General features: G+C 50.6%; 7 protein-coding genes across 7 annotated transcripts; 4 read left to right on the top strand and 3 right to left on the bottom strand.

The window, feature by feature from the left end:
* Positions 1-117: 117 nt before the first annotated feature.
* CI109_105241 (uncharacterized protein) lies at positions 118-1065 on the bottom strand (the record flags this gene model as incomplete). The annotated part of the gene is made up of 3 exons (XM_032003265.1): positions 118-382; positions 536-672; positions 871-1065. The coding sequence occupies 3 exons, from the start codon at positions 1063-1065 to the stop codon at positions 118-120; spliced, it is 597 nt and encodes a 198-aa protein (XP_031862587.1).
* An 887-nt stretch (positions 1066-1952) lies between these two features.
* Positions 1953-3893, top strand: CI109_105240 (mannose-1-phosphate guanyltransferase; the record flags this gene model as incomplete). Its single annotated transcript, XM_032003264.1, has 11 exons — positions 1953-1997; positions 2059-2066; positions 2146-2173; positions 2376-2505; positions 2593-2695; positions 2802-3000; positions 3117-3237; positions 3295-3398; positions 3456-3632; positions 3704-3796; positions 3855-3893. The coding sequence occupies 11 exons, from the start codon at positions 1953-1955 to the stop codon at positions 3891-3893; spliced, it is 1047 nt and encodes a 348-aa protein (XP_031862586.1).
* A 1062-nt stretch (positions 3894-4955) lies between these two features.
* CI109_105239 (uncharacterized protein) lies at positions 4956-6414 on the top strand (the record flags this gene model as incomplete). Its single annotated transcript, XM_032003263.2, has 2 exons — positions 4956-5273; positions 5389-6414. The coding sequence occupies 2 exons, from the start codon at positions 4956-4958 to the stop codon at positions 6412-6414; spliced, it is 1344 nt and encodes a 447-aa protein (XP_031862585.2).
* A 644-nt stretch (positions 6415-7058) lies between these two features.
* Positions 7059-9636, top strand: CI109_105238 (uncharacterized protein; the record flags this gene model as incomplete). Its single annotated transcript, XM_032003262.1, has 11 exons — positions 7059-7186; positions 7280-7535; positions 7650-7664; positions 7724-7753; positions 7870-8059; positions 8234-8493; positions 8567-8589; positions 8655-8736; positions 8788-9120; positions 9218-9491; positions 9554-9636. 11 exons carry the CDS (start codon positions 7059-7061, stop codon positions 9634-9636), a joined length of 1674 nt encoding a protein of 557 aa, XP_031862584.1.
* A 193-nt stretch (positions 9637-9829) lies between these two features.
* CI109_105237 (uncharacterized protein) lies at positions 9830-11956 on the bottom strand (the record flags this gene model as incomplete). The annotated part of the gene is made up of 8 exons (XM_032003261.1): positions 9830-10153; positions 10275-10433; positions 10548-10809; positions 10876-10940; positions 11007-11106; positions 11188-11547; positions 11639-11843; positions 11941-11956. The coding sequence occupies 8 exons, from the start codon at positions 11954-11956 to the stop codon at positions 9830-9832; spliced, it is 1491 nt and encodes a 496-aa protein (XP_031862583.1).
* Positions 11957-12222: 266 nt separating this feature from the next.
* Positions 12223-13472, top strand: CI109_105236 (uncharacterized protein; the record flags this gene model as incomplete). Its single annotated transcript, XM_032003260.1, has 2 exons — positions 12223-12395; positions 12572-13472. 2 exons carry the CDS (start codon positions 12223-12225, stop codon positions 13470-13472), a joined length of 1074 nt encoding a protein of 357 aa, XP_031862582.1.
* A 220-nt stretch (positions 13473-13692) lies between these two features.
* On the bottom strand, positions 13693-19553 carry CI109_105235 (uncharacterized protein; the record flags this gene model as incomplete). Its single annotated transcript, XM_065967619.1, has 22 exons — positions 13693-14006; positions 14085-14146; positions 14211-14593; positions 14654-14781; positions 14846-15087; positions 15141-15199; positions 15250-15323; positions 15372-15489; positions 15549-15683; positions 15737-15873; positions 15930-17812; positions 17866-18054; positions 18102-18138; positions 18190-18201; positions 18255-18358; positions 18414-18640; positions 18700-18742; positions 18801-18877; positions 18933-18986; positions 19045-19148; positions 19211-19328; positions 19401-19553. The coding sequence occupies 22 exons, from the start codon at positions 19551-19553 to the stop codon at positions 13693-13695; spliced, it is 4653 nt and encodes a 1550-aa protein (XP_065823691.1).
* Between the last annotated feature and the right edge of the window lie 703 nt (positions 19554-20256).

Genomic DNA, 20256 nt, shown 5'->3' with positions numbered 1-20256 from the left:
GTCTTCGTATCGGAGCCAATCGTACATGTCGTGTACCCCATCTATCATACAACATTATCCCTAATATCGCCCTGAGACCACCCTCGTCCAAGCGTGGACTCCGACTCCGACTCCCACTTAATCGAGTGACATGCCCATCGATCCACCTTCGGCAGGGATCAACCTCGATTCCTTCCTGCCCTTCTTGCCACCCTTCTCTCCCATCTGCTGCAGGGCCATCGCCTTCTTTCCAGCAGCCCGAACCTTGAGTTTCTCTCTGATCTTCTCCTTTTCGGCGATAGAAGCTGTTGTGTTGGCGGTTTTTCGAGGTTGGACAAGTTCCAGATGTCTCTCGATATCGAGAGCTGTGTCTCGGGCGTTCTTGGCGGTATTTCCGGACATTCTGCAGGGGTAATTCGTATGACGTTAGTACTTGTGGCAAAACATGATGCGATGCAAAGAGGGGAATATTGTCGAGGGGTGTAGTACCATGACACAGAATAGATCGGGTGTTTTGATTGAGAGTGAAGGGTAAGACGTAAACAACGACACCCACCGGTTCTTCCAGAAAGCCCTCTCCCTCTTCGCTCGGATCTCGGACACACGCTCCATCGCCTTGAGGGTGCTCGCGACCAACTCTCGGTCGTATCGTACGGGAACATTTCGTCGTTTCTCGAACTCGAAGGTTGTGTCCTGTGGGTGGGGGAGACATACCAACAGTGGAATGATGGAGAGACAGATAGGGAATTAGAAAGGTCGATGCGAATGACACAGATAGGTATGAAGCAGTGGACAGAAAAGTGAGAAATGAAGAGATAGGAAGGAGGAAAGAAAGATAATACCGTTAGCTTTTCGTCCTCAGATTTTGTATACTGCACGCGGCGCACTCACCACAACCATCTCTTTCCCGTTCGACCTCCTGAAAGCCTTGGTCCATCTGACCTTTCTGGGGTTCCTCTTCATCTTGAAGTTCTTGTGACATTTCGACGAACAGAACCTAAAACATTTCGCATCATTTCTGACGAACATGGTGCCGTGTCCTGGATAGACGTTGGCGGAGCAGAAGTAACATTTCTCGATACGCATGGTGAGTCAGTCGTCGAGGTGATTAGGTGATTAGGTGATGAGGATGATTTGTAGGGGTCAAGTAATGAGCAGATCAAAATAAATTGATTGACCGTAGTCCAGCTTGCATCTGCTCGACAAAGCTTCACTTGGACACTGACGGTTATCTGAAATAAATCTGGATAAAATGGAACAAACTAATCGGTACAAATAATCCACGTTTTATCTGTGGTACCCGTACACGTGCCTCGATCTCTTGAACCCTGGATTGATTGATTGATTGATTGATCCCGCAAGTGGCAGTTGCTGCTATGCCCTATACGATACAGTGAGTATAACTTCCCGACGCGCGAAAAAGAGAGAGAGAGGTCTAGACCCTGAAACGCTGTTTAGCGTTATTCGGGTCAAACCACTCACTCACTGCAACACAACCACCACGTAGCAGCGACACTACTACTACTCAGTACTGACTACTAACCTACCTCGCAACCACCACCGCGAACTCACAGCTAACATTCCTCTTTTTCTACAAATCAACAATTCTGTTGATCCCTTTCAATCTTATCACACACACTCTTTAGATCAACTCACCGATACCCTCCCAAAACAAAACAAAACAAAATGAAGATAAGTATTCTTATCCTGCACAAGTACACGTCTGGCAACGTCCTCGGCGTATCGTCCTAGCTAACTCTCCTCCTTTGACACGCTTTAATTCTCGTTGGTGGTTTCGGTACCCGACTCAGGCCTTTGACCGTGAGTGTCTAGCTCTATTCTGCCAACCTCAATCAGCGATCATACACGTCCAACTCGCTTTCGCTTGTGCGCGTGGGCGTTCACCTGAGAGCTGCTTTCGACTATCGTGCCGTTAAGACTGCGTGAAGAGCCTAGGCTGATCGTGTTTTGATATGCAGCTGTCATGGCCCAAACCCCTTGTCGAGTTCTGTAACAAGGTGAGCTGTTCGTCTTGCGACCGGTACAAGAAGGAGAGCTGACAGCCTAATTCTCTGCTAGGCTATGATGTGAGTCTGAACTACCATGTTCGACGCGTGGACGTGCTCCACTGCTTGTGCACTATATACTGACGGGCTGAACGTACAGCTTGCATCAGATCGAGGCTTTGGTCAAGGTGCGTGTCTGCGATCTCGTCTTGTCTAGAGTATGGCTGCTGATCTCTTCGATCTCTATCCTGTCCACCTCATACGTTACTACTACAACCTACACCTTGCCTCGTTATCTGTTACGCGTGCACCATTATTTTGGAATTCGTGGCCTCTTCTCCCTACTACCGAAACACGCTCTATCGTCATTGCGTATATACCATCTCACAGGCCGGTGTCAAGGACATCGTTCTCGCTGTCAACTACCGACCCGAAGTTATGGTTTCAGTCCTCAAGAAGACTGAAGAAGAGTTCGGGATCACTATCCACTTCAGCGTCGAGACCGAGCCTCTTGGTACTGGTGCGTAACAAGACAACCTCACTTCTTCAGCTTCAGCATCCCTTCTTCCAAGCGGACCTGTGCTGATCGTCCGTCGACATTTCGCAGCCGGACCTCTTGCACTCGCTCGTGAGATCTTGGGCAAAGACGACTCCCCCTTCTTCGTCCTCAACTCCGATGTCACCTGTGTCTACCCCTTCGAAGCTTTCCGGTGAGTCGGAAAGTCTCTTACTATCATTGCCGAAACATACTCGACCCAGGTTCTTGTTCCTATCGCATCTTTGAGTATTGTGCTGACTACATCTCCACTCCCGCAGAGACTTCCACCTCGCCCACAAATGCGAAGGTTCCATCATGGTCACCAAGGTCGCCGAACCCTCAGCTTACGGTGTCGTTGTGACCAAGCCTGGATCTACCGTCATTGACCGATTCGTCGAGAAGCCGGTCGAGTTTGTTGGAAACAGGATCAACGCCGGTATCTACATGTTCAACCCTAGCGTTTTGGACCGAATCGAGGTGAGTTGGATTTCGGCCCAACCGTACTGCATCTCATCACACGGCAACGCAACTGTCCCGATTGTGACATGTTAATGTTACATGACTCACGCTGATGCTCTACTTCCCCTACACAGCTCCGACCCACATCCATCGAGAAGGAGGTCTTCCCCGCTATCGCTGCCGACCAACAACTGCATTCATTCGACCTGCAAGGATTCTGGATGGATGTCGGTCAACCCAAGGACTTCTTGTCTGGTGAGTCACCTTGTCGCTCAGCCTATCCGTGCTACGCTGACATTGCTATCACTACAGGTACCTGTCTCTACCTCTCCCACTTGACTTCTCAACACTCACCGTTGCTCACTGACCCCGCCAAGAACAAATGGGTCTATGGTGGTAACGTCATGGTCGACCCTGTGAGCTTGGCGTTCCTTATCACTGTCGATCACGCTAACATGTGTTCTTGTTCACAGAGTGCCGATATTGACCCCACCGCTGTCATTGGTCCTAACGTCGTTATCGGCCCTGACGCCAAGATTGGTCCTGGTGTCCGACTTCAACGATGTGTGATCATGTCCAACGCTGTCGTCCGAGATCACGCATGGATTGCCAACTCTATCGTTGGATGGAACAGCAATGTCGGACGATGGGTGAGTGAGAGGTCTGAGAAGGTATTGAAAGACGAGGCAGAAGGCTAATACTTGTTTGAACGCGTTCGCAGACTCGAGTGGAGAACATTACTGTCTTGGGAGACGACGTGACGATCAAGGATGAGCTTTACGTGAACGGTGCTTCTGTCTTACCCCACAAGAGTGTAAGTGGAGTCTGTGCATAGATGACATGGGCGCATAAGCTGACATCTTCTCGTGCAGATCTCTACATCCATCACTGAGCCTCGTATTGTCATGTAATGTGTGAGTGGTATTCGACGCGTCTTCCAGCTACGTAATATGGTGTGCTGATTTCCATTTGTATAATCAGGATGGGATATATTTCCATACATTCGTTTATCCACCTTTCTACAATAAACCACTTCTTCATCCTTCCCCCTTCTGTATATCAAGGAGGAGGAGGACATACATTTCGGGTTCTGATATCTGGAACCGTTCTTTGCTCATGCAACCATGATAGATAGAGTCAGTCTGCCACCACAACATTCCTTATGCCATATTAAATTGCTACAAGGGGTAAACTGGTAAAAGGGCAAATTTAGAATCGGGGTAACTTTTGTCGACCCTGGATTATATTTCCCGTTCCCTCCGTTCTCTCCGTCCGTTCCTGTTTCCCCGAAAGAGCACAGGAGGGGGAGGGGGATTGTTTGTTTGTGTCCTTTTTGTCTGTAAAGTATCGTTGCAAGCTGCGTTGGCACATCCCATCCATCCCACGATCGAGCATTGTTGCATCTTGCTTGGACATTTGACTTGGCAGTAGTCTTTCTCATCCCTCTTTCTTGCTATTGATCTCTTCATCTATCTCTTTCTTTCTTTCTTTCTTTCTTTCTTTCTCTCTTTCGTTGGACTTTGTTTTCGTCGCGGTCTCCTCCACTCTTTCGACGCGTTCCCACACGAACCCGACCCCGAATCATCGCCTCTGCACGTCCTCTCCTCTTGACAATACACTTGGCGCACAGACCACTCGGGCTTTGGCATCAAGTACGCACTCGTTGGACAGTACTACTGCATATTGCACACGACGAGGCGTAATTGTATCGAGAATAGTTATAAGAGAATTGGTTGGTCCCAGTTGAATTATTGTTTGTGGATCGTATATCTGGAGAGTAGTATTGGTGAGTTTGTCATCTTTGATCGAATCGAATCGACTGCGCGTAGACGTAAAGCATGAGTCGGACACCTAAAGTATGGGAGTCTTGAGGTGAAGGGCACTCAGCGCGGTGATTGGGAAAACGCGAACCTGTCAAGGAAGATGCTCGCGATCTCTGTCTACGCCCTTCCACGAAGCCATTACTGACACTAATGTTTGCCCTGCATAGCACCATGGCACCTTCCAACCCCCTCCTTTCCACTCCTACCCTCTCTCTCCTTTTCCCCGAACCCACCGATGCCCCCATCAACGTCGCCGCAGCCTTACTTGTCGAACGTCAATCCTACGTAACCGTATCAGTCGTCGCGAACGATTCAGGTTCTTCCACCACGAGTGCATCTTCAACTAAAAAGTCGGGAGGGTTCCCCGTGGCAATTGCCATTCCGGCGTTGATTGGTGGTATGGCTTTGGCTATTGCGGCGTTTGGATTGTGGTGGTGGTTAAGTAAGAAGAAGAAGAGGGAGAGACGGGTGAGTGGGAAGCTTCCTCCTTTGCATCAACGGACCGTCTCTTCGCTCCTGTTGAGTCGGACTGAGGATGGATCGTGGAGGAGACAGCTGACTGAGTCGTGTTCGCGTGCTTTAGGAGGCTTGGGAAGCTCGTCAACGTCGAAAAAGACGACAAGCGAACGAGGCGAAATCCGCTCGACCATCCGTCTCTTCGTCGCGAAATCCATCGGCGGGGGGTGCCAAATCTCCCTTATCAGAGAAAGGTCTCGTACCGCCTGTTCCTGTTTTGACGCGGAATGCCGCACCCACTCCACACGCACAGGATCCACATGCCGAGAAGGGGTATGGATATCCCACGAGTCCGACTTATCCGAACGGCGGTCAACAGGCGTACGGTGCGCCTGCACCCGCGGATCAAGGGTGGCAAACCCAGCCCGGGATCGAGCAACCACCCGTCAACTACAACTACGATCAATATGGTCAACCTATACCTTCCCAGACGTACGGTAACGAAACTGCCTCGTACGGACAACAGTCGAACACAGCTCCTGTGACTGTCGAAGAGCCCATTTCTACGACCCCTGCTAGCAGTAGTGGTGAGGAGAAGACACCTCGTAAAGGTGGTAGAGCGGTCGCTCGGATGGCAGCTGCCGAGAGCGCTGCAGCGAACGCAGCTGTTGATCCGGCATATCGTCATAAACCGAACAAACCTTCTCCTCTAGCTATCAAAGCACAACAGGAAAAGGAAGCAGCAGCTGCGGCCGCTGCGGCGATGGCAAGACAGCATAGTCCTTTCTATTCCGAACAAGAGAGGATGGAAACTCTTCAACCACCACAGGATGAATATGCCTCTCGATCTCAAGGAGGAGCTGGAGGGTCACGACAAGTGGTTTCGGGTGAATGGGGTGTAGCATTAGGATCACCGAATGGTGACGGCAGCTTCTCAACTCAACAACAACAAAACTTGGGTGGACAGAGTGAATATAAAGAAGATCCGTATTTACAAGCGAAACGAGCTCAGAGCGGACAATATTCGACAGATCCATATGGGTCGTATCACGATGACGGACAAGGTGGAGATGGGGACGAATATCATAGAGCGGCAGAAGGGATGGGTCTCAGTTCAGCCAGTAAAGCAGCGAAGAAGAGTAGATGGGTTTAGGTGCCTTAGGGGAAAATAAGAGTGTAGAGGGGTAGGAATTGTTGACTGGAACAGATTTGTCCAGGTTTTGGATGGTACAGTATGTGTACCATCATTCGTCTTGTTGGTTTTTACTGTGTCTTCGTTTTCGTTTATAGCTATAGCTTGATTTAGGGTTTTGTCTCGGAGAGTACATGGACAATTCGGATAGACAGGAATACTCGTATATATTGTTTTAGTCTAGGAGAGCGATATGAAAAGGTAAACAGCGACGAGTTGATCGAGGCAGTAAGTGTGCTTGAGCCTGATTGCGAGCATAGGCCGTCATAGTCCGGACCAGTGTGAATGTATGAGTTCATGCATGGTTGGATTCACATTGCACTGCGAGGCAAGCGCAAAGTCAGAATCGCGGGGAGCCACAAATCACGAGAGCGGAGCGAGACGTCATCGCCACCGACCGAGCGAGCAGTTGCGAGTTTATCAACGTTATCAATCGTCAGACAGTTGTTGATCTCGCTTTTCTTACTTACTTCCAACTACTGAAGACGGAGTGAATACAACGTACTTCTCCCCATAACACCCTTCTACATCTCAAGCGTTAACCACGGCAACAATCGGCACAGTCTCGCTACTTGGCTTGTGATCTATCTTGGTCCCAATCCGCCATGTCAACGATCGTCGACTCCCGACCACGGGGGAACTATACCCCCGTCGACTGTCCACAATGTAGAGCGCAACAGGAGTACATCGTACCTCCTACATTCATAGGAACATTGAGAGTTAGATGTTCTTCGTGAGTACTCATGCTGGCCTAATATGTGATTTGATGGAGCTCGTTCATCATACACAGGTATATCAATTGAGCTGATACTTTAACTTCACTAAGGTGTAAAAACCTATTCAATCACCCTCAGCCCAAACCTTCCTCATCTTCAGGCAACAACACCAACTCGCGTACTGGAAATCCATTCGGTTCAGGAGGTACTTCCTCCAACAATGGCGGTATGAGCGGAGGTGGAGGGAGGAGGGGTATAGGAAGTGATAAGAACCCTATCGATATGGCTTATTATGATGTGTTGGGATTAGGAAGTCAGTGTACGACTGATGAGGTGAAAAAGGCCTATAGGAGGTTGGCAATCAAGGTGGGTGCGACTTGGCGCAAAAGATACCGATCGCTGCGAAATAGTCATAGTCGTAGTCGTGTCTCGTCTTCTGAGGAGTAGAAGCTGACTGTCAGTTCTTCTCGTATTGTGTAGCTGCATCCTGATAAGGTAAGCTTCATGGCCCTCGTCTGCGACTTGGAGCGCGCAAGCTAATCGGCTCTTCATAGAACCGGGATGACCCGGATGCCGAAGAGAAAGTGAGTGTAGCATCCGCTTTGCCATCAAGACTCCACGAGTACACGACGCGCTCCCACAATTGGCGTTCTGCCATCATGATTGCCATTGACGTAGTACTAACCCTGTTTCTCTGCAGTTCAAACAAATCTCCATCGCATATCAAGTCCTATCCGATCCTGAACTTCGACACAAATACAACGAGTTTGGACAGAAGAATGGCGGTGGTGTCGCCGAGCCAGCAGGTGGATTTGCGGATCCCGAAGAGGTGTTTGGGAAGATGTTTGGAGGAGATAGGTTTGAGGATTTCATTGGGACTATCAGTATCGGTGAGTGCGACACGACAATTGGTTGCGAATGCTATGGACTGCGAGAATGCGAGATATGTGCGAGAGAAGCCAACTGGTAACTCACGTACTGGTGTCTGTGTATCTGGGAGTGGATCCGTTAGGCGTCATCCTGCCAGAGGAACTGGAGCTGAATTGCCAACTCAATACTTCTAGGCAAGGACATGAAAGATGCCTTCCAGCAACAACACGAACAAGAAGCCGGCGACATGATGATGGGACCCGGCGGTCGACCGATGCTCACACCCGAAGCGATGCAGAAGAAGATGCTGCGTGATCGAGCTGTCGCTGAAGAGAAGGCTAGAGCGAGACGAGCGAGAGTGGAGAAGCTTTCGGTGCATTTGACGAACAAGTTGAATATCTTTACAGAGGCGGCGAAGGGACCGGAAGATAAGTTGGTAGGAGCGAGCTTCAAGGTGGGTTCGCAGCTAGCGGTTTCATTACGAATTCGTGGTTGTAAGCTGAATCATACCGATGGTGAACTTGTAGGAGATTTGCCGATTGGAAGCTGAGTAAGTGGTCGCATCGTGGGTGTATTCCGTGACAATCTGACTTTGGATTGCTTCGCTGCTTTTAGAGATCTCAAAGAAGAAAGCTACGGTATCGAGTTGCTCCACGCAATTGGACGGACATACCAAGCCAAGTCTGCCCAGCACATGGTTAGTCGAGCATCACTTTTCAGCTTTGACATCAACTGACTCGTCCCTCAGGCATCTTCCCAATTCGCACCTCTTGGTTGGTTCCACGGGGCCAAGAGCAGTTTCAACGTTGTCAGCGATACCGTTTCGACCCTTCGATCGGCGCTCGAACTCAAAGCAGTGTTCGATCGACTTCAACTCGCAGAACAAAGCGGTATGTCACCTGAGGATTTGAGAAAGCTGGAAGAGCAGGCTTCGGAACAAGGGTTGCGGACATTGTGGAAGGGCGCAAAATTGGAAGTGGAGAGCGTGGTCCGAGAGACTTGCGACAAGGTCTTGGCGGAGGGAGGTCTGTCTAAGGAGAAACTGCATTTGAGAGCTGTTGCTTTGGGTTATATGGGCGAGGTGAGTCTGCGCAAGTGATATGATGTACCCCTGGCACGAACATCGAAGTCTTGTCGTGAAGAGGAGAAATGCTGATCTTTTGTCGTCACACCGGTAGGCTTTCCTATCAGTTCGAAAAGAAGGCGAAGCACCTCCTCAGGAAGATTTTGTCAAAGTTGAAACTCCCGCATCTAAACAACGCGATGCAGCCTCAGCATCAACATCGACCTCAGCGTCCGCGACGGGACCTAGCAAGACTGCTAGTAGTACCGCAAGCGCACCTGCTCCGACCGTCCCTCCTCGTCCTGCAGCGACCGCACCACCTGTACCTCCTGCCCCTGGAGTCGAGGAGAAGGAGAAAGAGGAGACGCTGAAAGCGGCTTACAAGGCTTGTGAGTGTGATTGAGCTCAGGAGATCGGCACTTTACTGATGTTGGCATTTGGGGAGTTACAGACGAGAGTAAGAGAAGATCGCAAACAGCACCGAATGATCCGCCGCCACCTCCACCACCGGCTTACGAGACCAGACCGCAATGAGTTTGCGAGTGGACGTTGCCTCTATATTGATAGATTGACGGATGTGTTTGTCGAATATACCCTATAATGAGGCGGATGCGCGTCATGACCTGTCGCGGCACGGTGCAGTGTGTTGTCTTGTTATGCATTGTACATGAGACCGATGTCGGGTTTTTGGCAGAGTAAAACATCTGGTGGTAGCTCTCTTCTCGCCTCACGACCCATTTTCATCCTCATCTTCAACCTCTTCCAGCAGATCCAGACTTAGATAAAACCCCTCCCACCCATCTTCATCATCCTCTCTATCTGCCCAATCTTTCACCGCGCTCAACGATCTCACATACTTCTCCAACTCTACTCTATCTTGTTCGTTCGCGTTATCGCCAGTTCCGATTCCAGTTCCTGTTGATTGTAGGTTCGGAGGAAGAGACAAGATCGGTTGTGGTCTACGAGGGTATGAATCTTCTTGTGGAGAGAGGACGTCGATGAATAGATCTTCTTCGAGATCTTTTCGTCGATTCAGTTCCGTTTCGTCTTCCTATGTTATGTGACGGCGCAGAGTCAGCTCGCTTGCTTGTATCATCCCGTCTTCCATTTATTACAGAAGTATGTGTAGTTGTGGGAAGGGAAACTTTGTGTGTAGCCGGAGCGATACGCACAATGTCAAATTCGTCTTCCCTCTCATCGTATTCTACATTCTCTTCTAGCTCTTCGAAACCAGGTGCAAAAGCAGCCCAATTATCTGGTAGAGATGTTTGCCATATATGTACGTCGCCTGAAGTTGCCACAGAGGCAATCACCGGTCGAGTAGGGTGCCACTGTGGTAGAGCACGAGGTCTGTCAGCTAACTTGCTATCTACAAATCTTTGTGGTAAAAGGGCCAGAATGTGATACGCTGTTGCTGTCGACTCTTGCTCCGTAGTCGCACTCACATCACAATCCAACAAAGGCTCCTTTGGTCCTTCCAGTACTTTGACCAACACCCCGCTCTCCCTATCCCACACAAAGACGTTATGTGCCATCTTATGTCCCGCACCACCCATCACGTATTCCCCATCGCCTGAAAACCCAATAGCGTGCCATGGTGTTCGATTAACCAGATCTTGAAAACGATGTAGAGGTGTTAGGGCGGAAGTGAGGGGATGGACCGAGAGGAGTCGAAGGGCTCGGTCGGACGCTGAGGTGATAAGGTGTCTGAGGGGAAGGACAGGATTCAGCTGTGATGTAATTCAAATGTTTTGGCTATATATCACAACTTACTGCCCAGAGGCGTCAAACGAGAGCTGACGGATCGATGCGTTTGCAACTTTGACTCGTTGCAACACCTGCCGAGGACACCCCATCAGCTGTCTGTTGCGCTTCTCCAATACCCTATACCAGCTGACACTCACATATCTCGTCAGGGGATCTATGACAAGCAACATGCCACCTGTTGTCCCAGCATATATTCTCGAACCGCAGGGTGAGAAGACAGCGCAAGCCATTGACGATCTGCAATTGTCGTTACAAATCTCATCAGATCAGCTCCAGCGCTCAAGATGAGATTCGTTCAGCTGGATGATCGAGACCCACCTCTTTCTTCCGACTGTTTCTCCTTCGGCATCTGCTTGATCCTCTTCACCCTCAACGACATCTTCCAACTTCCACCTCCCCCCACCTTCTTTCCTCAAATCAACAAGTACCACTTCTCCGATACTCAATACCGCCAAGACGATCTTGCTGTTTCTCGGATGGAAGCTCGCACCGAGGAGAGGCGCATCGAATCGGATCGTACATTTTCTTGGGGAACTACTTGATGGTAACTTCGATGAGGATGAGGAGGAGGATGGGGTTTGGGGATTGAGTAAAGGGTGAGAGAGGATGGATAGATCCCATATTATGGCGGTACTGTCTTGTGATGATGTGAGGAGATAACGATTGTTCTTAGACCAGCTGTCAGACGATTCGTACAAGATCAGCTCAGCTCTACACAACAAGGATTATCGTATTTGGTCAGGTTGGAGATTTCGTAGCTGCAACTCACCTTAACCCCTTCACAGCCTTGACATGCCCCTCCAAGACCCTCACTACACCTCTCGTCTCCACATCCCACACTTCCACAAGCCCATCACTACCCCCTACAGCCAAGTAATGTCCCGCAAATGGTCCACAGGGGTTAAACTGGACCGACACCGCCTGCGAAGAGAGGGTCGAATCGACTGCCTCGGGGTATTTCTGCGCGAACGGGTCTGCAAAGTAAGAAGGAGGAATGAGCGTCTATCGTCTGAGAACAGGTATGCGTTTTCGTAGATAAGCAGCAAGATGGAATCATACACGACTACTCACTGAGCAGCTGCTGCATCGTGGCTGAGGAGATGGGCAGACACAAGGAAAGAAGGAAGATGAAAGTGTCAATAAGGACCGATCAGTTAATTGACGAGGTTGGTTCGCGTTTTCCGCCGGAAACTGGAACCAAAGAGCGAACGAACGGACGATATCGTTGACCAGCTCTGTGTACTTCCACTTTGTCTTGTCCAACATTGCTCTTCCTCGTCTCTACGGCAATAGCATTAACCAAACGCGCATATCCGTCAACAGTTATTCGCTTACATTCACCTCTCACACAACATGCAACAAGTCCGACCACCTCCCTCGGAGACATATCATCCTCCCTTAGCTCCGTCCATCCCACTTTCAGCAATCAATACTCTCATACCACGATTGACGACGACGATAAACGATATTGATTCGTTGAAGGATCTATTAGGATCAGGTGCTCAAGATGGTAGTCTCCCAAGTTGGTGAGTGGGCAGCGATGAACGGCTTGTCTACATACATCCCTCCTCAAATAGCGAACGCCTCCATTACTCGCCACGATCATGTGATGGTGTAAGACCAGTGCGCTGTACCTCGTGTTGCCTCAAGCCTGTTTGTGGATTGTATACTAACAGCCCTTCAACCCATTTCCATCTTGCAGGGATACGCTTCTCCAACGGTATTCACTCTTACTAGGCCGTATCAACGCCTTATCGAACTATCTCTCGCCCTCACCCTCCACCCTTCCAACCGCCTCTTCTTCCAAACCACCTCCATCCATACCTCCCTTGTCGCAATACCTTGTCCATCCTTTGAATCCCCTTCCTACATCATCTTCTGAGGGGGAGGTTATATCACCTCTTGCACCTGAGACGTTCTTCCAAGTCATAAATACCCTCCCTCTTCCCCTTACGACTAGTTCGATCTCAAGCGAAGGAGGAGCAGCGGAGGCGGAGGATGGGGCGAAAGGAGAAGGAGGAGAATGGCATAACCCAGACCAACTACGGACGATGGACGAACCAACTCTCGAGATCTTGAGGAGAGGACTCAAATCTCGTCTTGAGCGAGAAAGTAGGAAAGCAGGTGTATTGCTGGAAGAGATAGGAAGGAGGGAAGAGGAGGTAGATTGGGTCATGAGAGTTGACGCGGATGACGAAGAAGATGATGATGAAGATGAGGGTGAGGGCGGTCAAAAGGGTGCAGGGGTAGAGGCAGGACCACGAGGTGGGGAGGAAAGTGCGGTAGTAGAGCAGAAGGGGGTGGATCCTGCGAAAGATGAGAAGAAGGATGATGAAGATGACGACGACGACGACAACGATGATGATCTGTTCGGAGGGGACGATGATGACGATGAGCCCATGCTGGTGGATAACGACAATAAAGAGAAGCAAGTCGATACAACGGATACACAAGCAGTCTCGCAATCATCCGCAATACCAGCGGCGACAATCCCAGCTTCGACACCGGCACAACCCAGTCCGAGAGAAGGATGGAAAGTGGTCGACTATCTCCAATTCATGGATACGGGTCGGGAGCCGCCTCCCACGGCTTCAACGACATGATGTCGCTGTGGGTTGTTGACAATATCACCTGCCTCGAGCGGGACAAGCGTTGGAATATCGACGGCACGTCGTTCTGGAGCTTAGCAAGGACAGCAGGAAGCATGGACGGATAACCACATAGAGCATTATCATGATCATCACGCAAGTGACTATATAATTGTAACTTATTGTATAACCTGATATGATTTAAACCAAAAACGAACGCAGACTCTCATTTCGCTCACTCTTCATCAACGCCTTTTGCCCCCGCACCAGCCTTGTTCTTCTTCAAACTAAACCTACTCGGACTATCAGGTTGTCCCCCTGTGGCGGTCTTCGAACCAACACTCGGCGTTCTCAGTCTCCCAGCTGCACCACTCTTCCCTCCAGCGGTAGTCGCGACACCTTGATTCCAATCCAATCGTAATCGTAACAAGCCTGAACCTTGACCAAGTTCGACCCATACATCGGCGTTTGGCACGGCAGGTTGGATATGGCGCCAAATATCGACTTCGGCTTCGCCCAGTTCATTGTCTTTGCCGAGCGTGTGGTGGTCTACATAAAACAGAAGGAGTGATGTACGTCAGCTTGGGTTGACCCCATCCAAGTACAGCCAGTGAATAGGGTACATACCGTAAACGGTGACGATGAAGGTGCTGGTCCCGGGAACGACGTTGAATGTGAATGTCTCGTTCCTAAACGGGGTGTCAGACTCCACGTCAACAATCATGGCCAACTCTGAGCTCGTGCACCACTCACCACTCTGGCGTTTGGCTCTTCACGTGATCCGTCTTGAAACTCCTACTTCCCAACTTCACCTGCACATACGCCTTATTTACCCCGCTCTCCTTCCCCGATTTCAGATCCTTCGCCCCGATGACGGTCACTCCTAGTATTCCCGGTTCTGTTGGCGCGTGACCAGTTCCGACCGGTAGAGTAGTCGCATTCGATTCTGGCACTCCTGAACCTGGTACTGCCCCGTCCAAACCTTCCCCGGTAGGAATCGACGTTTGTCCCGCTGGTAACTCGTACCCCGCTCCTGCTCCATTCGGAACAGTAGCACCCAAGGCCACTGGACCAGTCGGACTAGCGACAGGTTCATTCTCCTCCATCAAGACATCTTTACCCGACTTGTCTTTCTTCTTGATTAGACCGATACGTCGACCGGCGAATCCTCCAACCGACCCAAGGCCATGACCGACACCCATGGCTACAGCACCACCACCGTGGATCACGCCCTTACCGACTCCAAGAGGAACACCGCCCACAGTCGTCACGACTCGACCGACTGTACCGAACGAAGTCGTGCTTTGTCGCGCTCGAGCAATGACTGTGGTGACACCGAATCAGCATGTTGTTCCTCAAGTCCAGTCTGCGAATCAAGCAATACTCACTTTCCGGTTGGAACAACATTCGAATGTGAAGAGTCCCTTTGTCTCCATGTTTCTCAGTGTGAACAGGTAGAGTCAACTCGGTCGCCTCGAAGGGCTCAAGCGCAGCAAGGTCGATCCAACCGTTCCCAAGTGGAGTGGCAGTACCAACCCTGTCCCAATCGAAGATTTCGAAATTGAATTTAGCCGCAACTCGTGAGGGAATCATGGTCTCGAAGCTCTCATTCCAAACAGGGTGCAAGGTCCTGTATTGTATTTGTTAGCTTCCACACTTCCGATCTCGAATTTGCCAGCTCACTTCTTCTTCGTGTCTGACTTGAATACCCTCATACCGTTAAGGGTAAAGACGGCGTAAGGCTAGTGAATCATTGTTAGTCGAGAACCGAAGGCGCGCCGAATGGACTCACATCTGATTTTCCGGACCTGTCCGCTGCCATCAAGCCCTTGGCCTCCACCACGTCCACTCGAAGAACACCCATATCTGTGAGACGCATCAGTTTTCCGCTCGTTTGTCACCACTGTTACTCACTGTTGATGCTCTCTCGCGCTTCGAGCGTGATATCCACGGGAACGAACTTCGCAGCAAGTCGTATTATGGTTCTGTTCGACCCATCAGGTTGCGAGAGCAAGAAGTCTGCAGGGTTTCTCTGCAGTCTTGCGTCAGCGTTGGCACTCGCTATACAAGCCAGAGGCTTTGGTTACTCACAATGCACTGTTCAAGGAAATCCTTGGTATCGCACTTGAACTCGGCTACGATGTCTTCTTTGTCATTCTCGTCCGCCGCGTTGATCCTCAGCCAGACTCTACTGAAGTCGAGTTCGCGAATGAATCCTTCTCCCACCTACTCAAACGTGACATGAGCTTTGTTTCCGAAATCAACGAAATCTGACTTGCCTGATCCCAAGTCGGGTGCGTACTTCTCGCTTTGCCGGAGGTGAAAGCGGGCCAGTACCCATCGTCGAACATGACTTCGAGAGATCCTTTTCTCGACAATTGGCCGGAGATGACCTGGAATACCAGTAAACCAGATTCTGCACCTTTTGTCAACTCGATAACCTGATATTCATCTTGTTGTCCGTTCACTTACGGTTCGATAGGATCTCCTCGAGCGACATCTCCACTCCCGACTCAGGATCCTCCGCCGGTGTTACGTCGCCACCAGACCGGGATCCATCCTTCTCCATCTGAGATCCTACCGTAGCGGCGGAGAGAGTAGAGGCGTTTCCGAGCGATTGCGACGGTCTGTGACCGTTCGGCTGTCTGCTCGATCCCGGGGGGAACTTGGAAGTAGCCGGACTGACAGGAGGTAGTCTGATCGAACCGTTTCTGTTCGGCGTACCTGTACCCGAAATGCTTCCTGTCCCCTCAACTGCCGCTTGCGCTTGTGCGTCCTCGGCCGCCACCTCCAATTCGTTCTTCTGTGCTTCGAAAGACACTCCGCCCCGTAGCGACACGGCGGGCTTGAAGTCGACCTCGAAATGGAGTTCACCTTTGTAGTGATTCGCCTTGTCCAACTTGATCCTATCCTTCCGAATTTGCGGACCCTTCGAGCTGTAGGGATACTTTTGATCACCACTCTTCTCCGCACAGTCCGCTGCTTTGACCTCGACATATCCCAGCGTACGATCTTTACCAATGTTTTGGTAGTCCATAACCTCGAAGATGAAATTCTCGCGAAGACTGTGGATGGGCACATAGACGATCTGATCCCATTCCGGATTGAGATTGTTATTGACCACCTCGGTTCGGGCCAAGACTCGGTTGTTGCCCAGGACTCGGACGTACGGATCACTCTTCCCGCCCAGAGCCGCTTCGACATTCTTGACATCCACGGCCTTCTTGAGCCAGACACGGAGGATACCGATGGGAGGGACGTATGCGGCTGCTCCACCGACACTACCAGTCATGGCAACGGGTTTCCACTCCGCAGTGAGTCGGATCTTCCCCGCTCGACTCCCCTTGAGTGGGAACCAATCCTGTTGCCTTTCCCTCGCCTCGAGCAGGTCGGTCAATCGAACCGTGACCGTGCCGAGACTCGAATCTAACGCAAAGTCCTTGCTATCTTGGACCCGAATGGTGACAACGGTGTTGTGTTTCTCGGGAACCAGGAACTCGCAAGCTTCTTCCCAGATCGGTTGGTTGGCGTGCTTGAGCACCTTTGTCTTGTGGACCTCTTTCGTACTGCCCCCAAGGTATACCTTGGCAAAGGGGTTGAGACTGCCGCCGAAGACGCCCGAGATGTCGAGATCTTTCGCTTGATGCAGGGTGAGTCGTACGATTCCGGTAGCAGTGTCGGGGACAGGCTCGATGGTACCATCGGCACTCTTCTCGGCTTTCAACACTGGGAAGTAGGAGAGATCATATCGCAACTCTCCTCTCTCCTTGCCTCCACCCAAGATTTTGCTAACCACACCTTCCTGTTCAGCGTCGTCGGCGAGAGTGCCCAACTCGTGTGACACCGTTCCGAGGTGGTTGTCAGGTCGGTGTTCATTGTAGTCAAACAGGTTGAGATTGAGCACGTCAGCCAAAGTATTGATAAGCAGGAAGTGCGTGTCATGCCATGAGGGGTTCGAAGTGGAGTTGATCGTCTTCGTTTGGGCAATTGGAGGTTTGGCACCGAGAGCAACCGAAACGTAAGGGTCGGGCTCGCCACCCCCAAACTTGGTAGCTTTGAGTCCACGCGCGTCGAGAACAGTGATCCTAAGCACTCCGATAGCCGCATCAAGGGGTGTTCCGGAGAGCAATTGTTGTAAATCGATGGTGAAGACGTTCGGATCGTACATCATCGGTCCAAGGTTTGCGTGGACCTGATCACGGATGAAGGGAGCGAGACCTGGGATGTTGTTGATGTCGAATCCGAAAGTATCTCCTCCCAGAGGCTTCAGTACATAGTCGAAAGTAGGCTTTTCGATGAAGCTGATGTCGACAGTTTGAATATGAGGGAAGCTTGTCGTGAGTTTCAGCTTGATTCTGTGAGGTGTCAGCGCAAACTATCCGTGGGTGCCAGGCTGGGCATAACACACCTTATCTTCCCTGAAAAGCTCATGTCTTCTAACAAGATTGGGATACCCTTCGACAGCGCTCCCTTGCCCACGCGGATACTGAGCACGATTTTGGGGTTGACTCGCTTTGCAGCCTGTCGTGGTGTGATATCTTGCAGGTCGTTGGGGGTGAAGGACAACGCCCAGTCCATGATGACGACGTCATCGGGGCTATCGCTCGCGTCAGTACGAGAAGTGACGGCTGAGAGTTCACTCACGTTTTGGGGAATGTTCGAACATAGTCAATACGAGGAGCTGTGACATGTTAGCTGAGGTAACCCTACCCTTAAAATGACATCTACCAACCTTTGGTGCCGACTATTGCGAAATAGGATCAGCTGCGTTCCTCATCTCTGGTAAGCCAGACTCACGAGTGAAAGTTGTCAACCGGATACTCTCCACACCGGCAGGGGCCACACCAGCCAAAGCAGCATCAGTACTCGCAATGATGGTCTGACTGAGGACTGGCTCGTATCTAAGTGATGTCCAGATCAGTCACCCTTTCTTTCCGCTGTGTTACTGTAACATACATAAGCCAGAATCGATCCAGGAAATTGTTCAACCAGTCCGCACTCTCCGTCTCTGTGACAAGTCTCGTCTTCACTAGCTCTCGTTGGATATCATCTCGAGCTCGTTGTCGTGTTCTGGTAATTGAAAGGGTGTAATATGAGGCGCAACAAGCTAGGATGATGTAAATCCAACCCCAGCCGAGACCTAGCACGGTGAAAAATCGAGTGGCGAAGACGGCGAAGAGGATCTACGAGTTTCCGTCACCAGTAGGTCATATGTTGTTATCAGGTGGACGGGAGAGCTTACGATTCCGGCGTTGTGGAACCAAGATCCATACATCGTCTCGGAGCTGCACATGGCAGTCGGTCAGAAGAATCGTCTGTCAAGTATTGGAAGATCAGACTCACAGGTAGGTAGCCAGTACGGTTATGTGTTCCTGCTCCTTCGTATCCAGCCCCGCAGCCTGCCGCCATCCTGCCGTGACCTATCGATATGGTCACGTCAGCGACAATGGAACCGTGAAATTGCCAGAAACTCACCCATGTCGGTACTGGCGGCGCGGCTCCCGCTGGTATCGCACCTGGTACATCCTCCTGTCGGCAATCGTCAGCGATGTGTGTGTATAGTTGATTACCGATGACTTTAGCTCACCGCGCCCACACCTTCACCTTCTGCTTTAGATGCCCTATCTACATCGGCCAGAGACACCGTCGGTACAGGTGAAGATGCCGAAGTGGAGGTATCGATGACCACAGCTGCGTCGAAGTCAAAATTAGCTGATGTGCTTGTCATAGAGCCTGTCCCGGTCTCAACCCACCTCGTCCGCCACCGCTTCGATGGTCTCTTATCTCAGAAGCACTTGGAAGTCCTAACTGTGCTTTTGCTTGTGCTACACCTGCCGCTTTCTGTTCAGGCGAAGCATCCGGGTCAAACATCTACCCACAATATAAAATATTAGCTTCGGTACACCATGCATATCTGCGCGGAGTTTGGTGTAGCTGACTGACATGTACTGCTGCACCTTTGTCCGCATCTCTCGCTGCGAGGCCCCCCACAGCCGCCTTCTCATCGTTGGTCATCCCTCCAGCTATAGCGTTGTTACGATTGTTATTCGCATCCCCGTTAGTCACAGCATGATCAACAGCTCTAACCGTCGCCATTGTGTTCTACAGAAGAGGTTGTCGTATCGGGCAAGGGGAGGAATCAAGTAAGAAGGAAAAGTAGCTGTGTGGAGGATGCGGAGGGTATTTGTTGTTGCGTATATCGATATAATAATGAACAGCAAGGAACGAGTACCAACGTAGTCGTCGTCGGTGTCGCTGCCGGCATTCAATCCCTCTACTTCCCACGCCTCTGATATTTATCGTTCAAATAACCTCGGTCGGTTTCAAGAGACGTTCGAATTGTGAGCTGCGGAGATCAGGGAGGCAGGTGTTTAGGGTGTGTATACAAGGCTGAAGTAGCTGAGAGACAAGGACGAGTCACTATGAGTGACCTTGTGATGCTTGCAAGTGTTATGGGATTGGGTATGACGACAGCACTTGGACTGGATGTATCTCACTGACCCTGCTTGTAACAACAACACAGCCCTGAACTATATTCCACAGAGGGCGGAAAGAGTCACGTGTTTGCATATATCACAATAGCTTCCGTCAGACTTTAGTTACACCGAAACTTTTGATAGCGAAGATGTGTATCTCTCTCCTCTTTTCTTCTTGTTCTCTACCATCCTTGTATCTATCATACTATCGAACAAGTTTGTGAAAAGTACTGTGCTCGCATCACGCTACATACGGGCAGATCCTCCTTGCATAGCATCTACTCCTTCGTCACTCACCACCGCGCGACTCTGCTCATGACACC

Source organism: Kwoniella shandongensis, chromosome 9 (assembly GCF_008629635.2).
Source record: "Kwoniella shandongensis chromosome 9, complete sequence".
Classification (NCBI taxonomy): Eukaryota; Fungi; Basidiomycota; class Tremellomycetes; order Tremellales; family Cryptococcaceae; genus Kwoniella; species Kwoniella shandongensis.
Note: the sequence above shows the minus strand (reverse complement) of the source record. Positions and strands in the feature narration are given on the sequence as shown.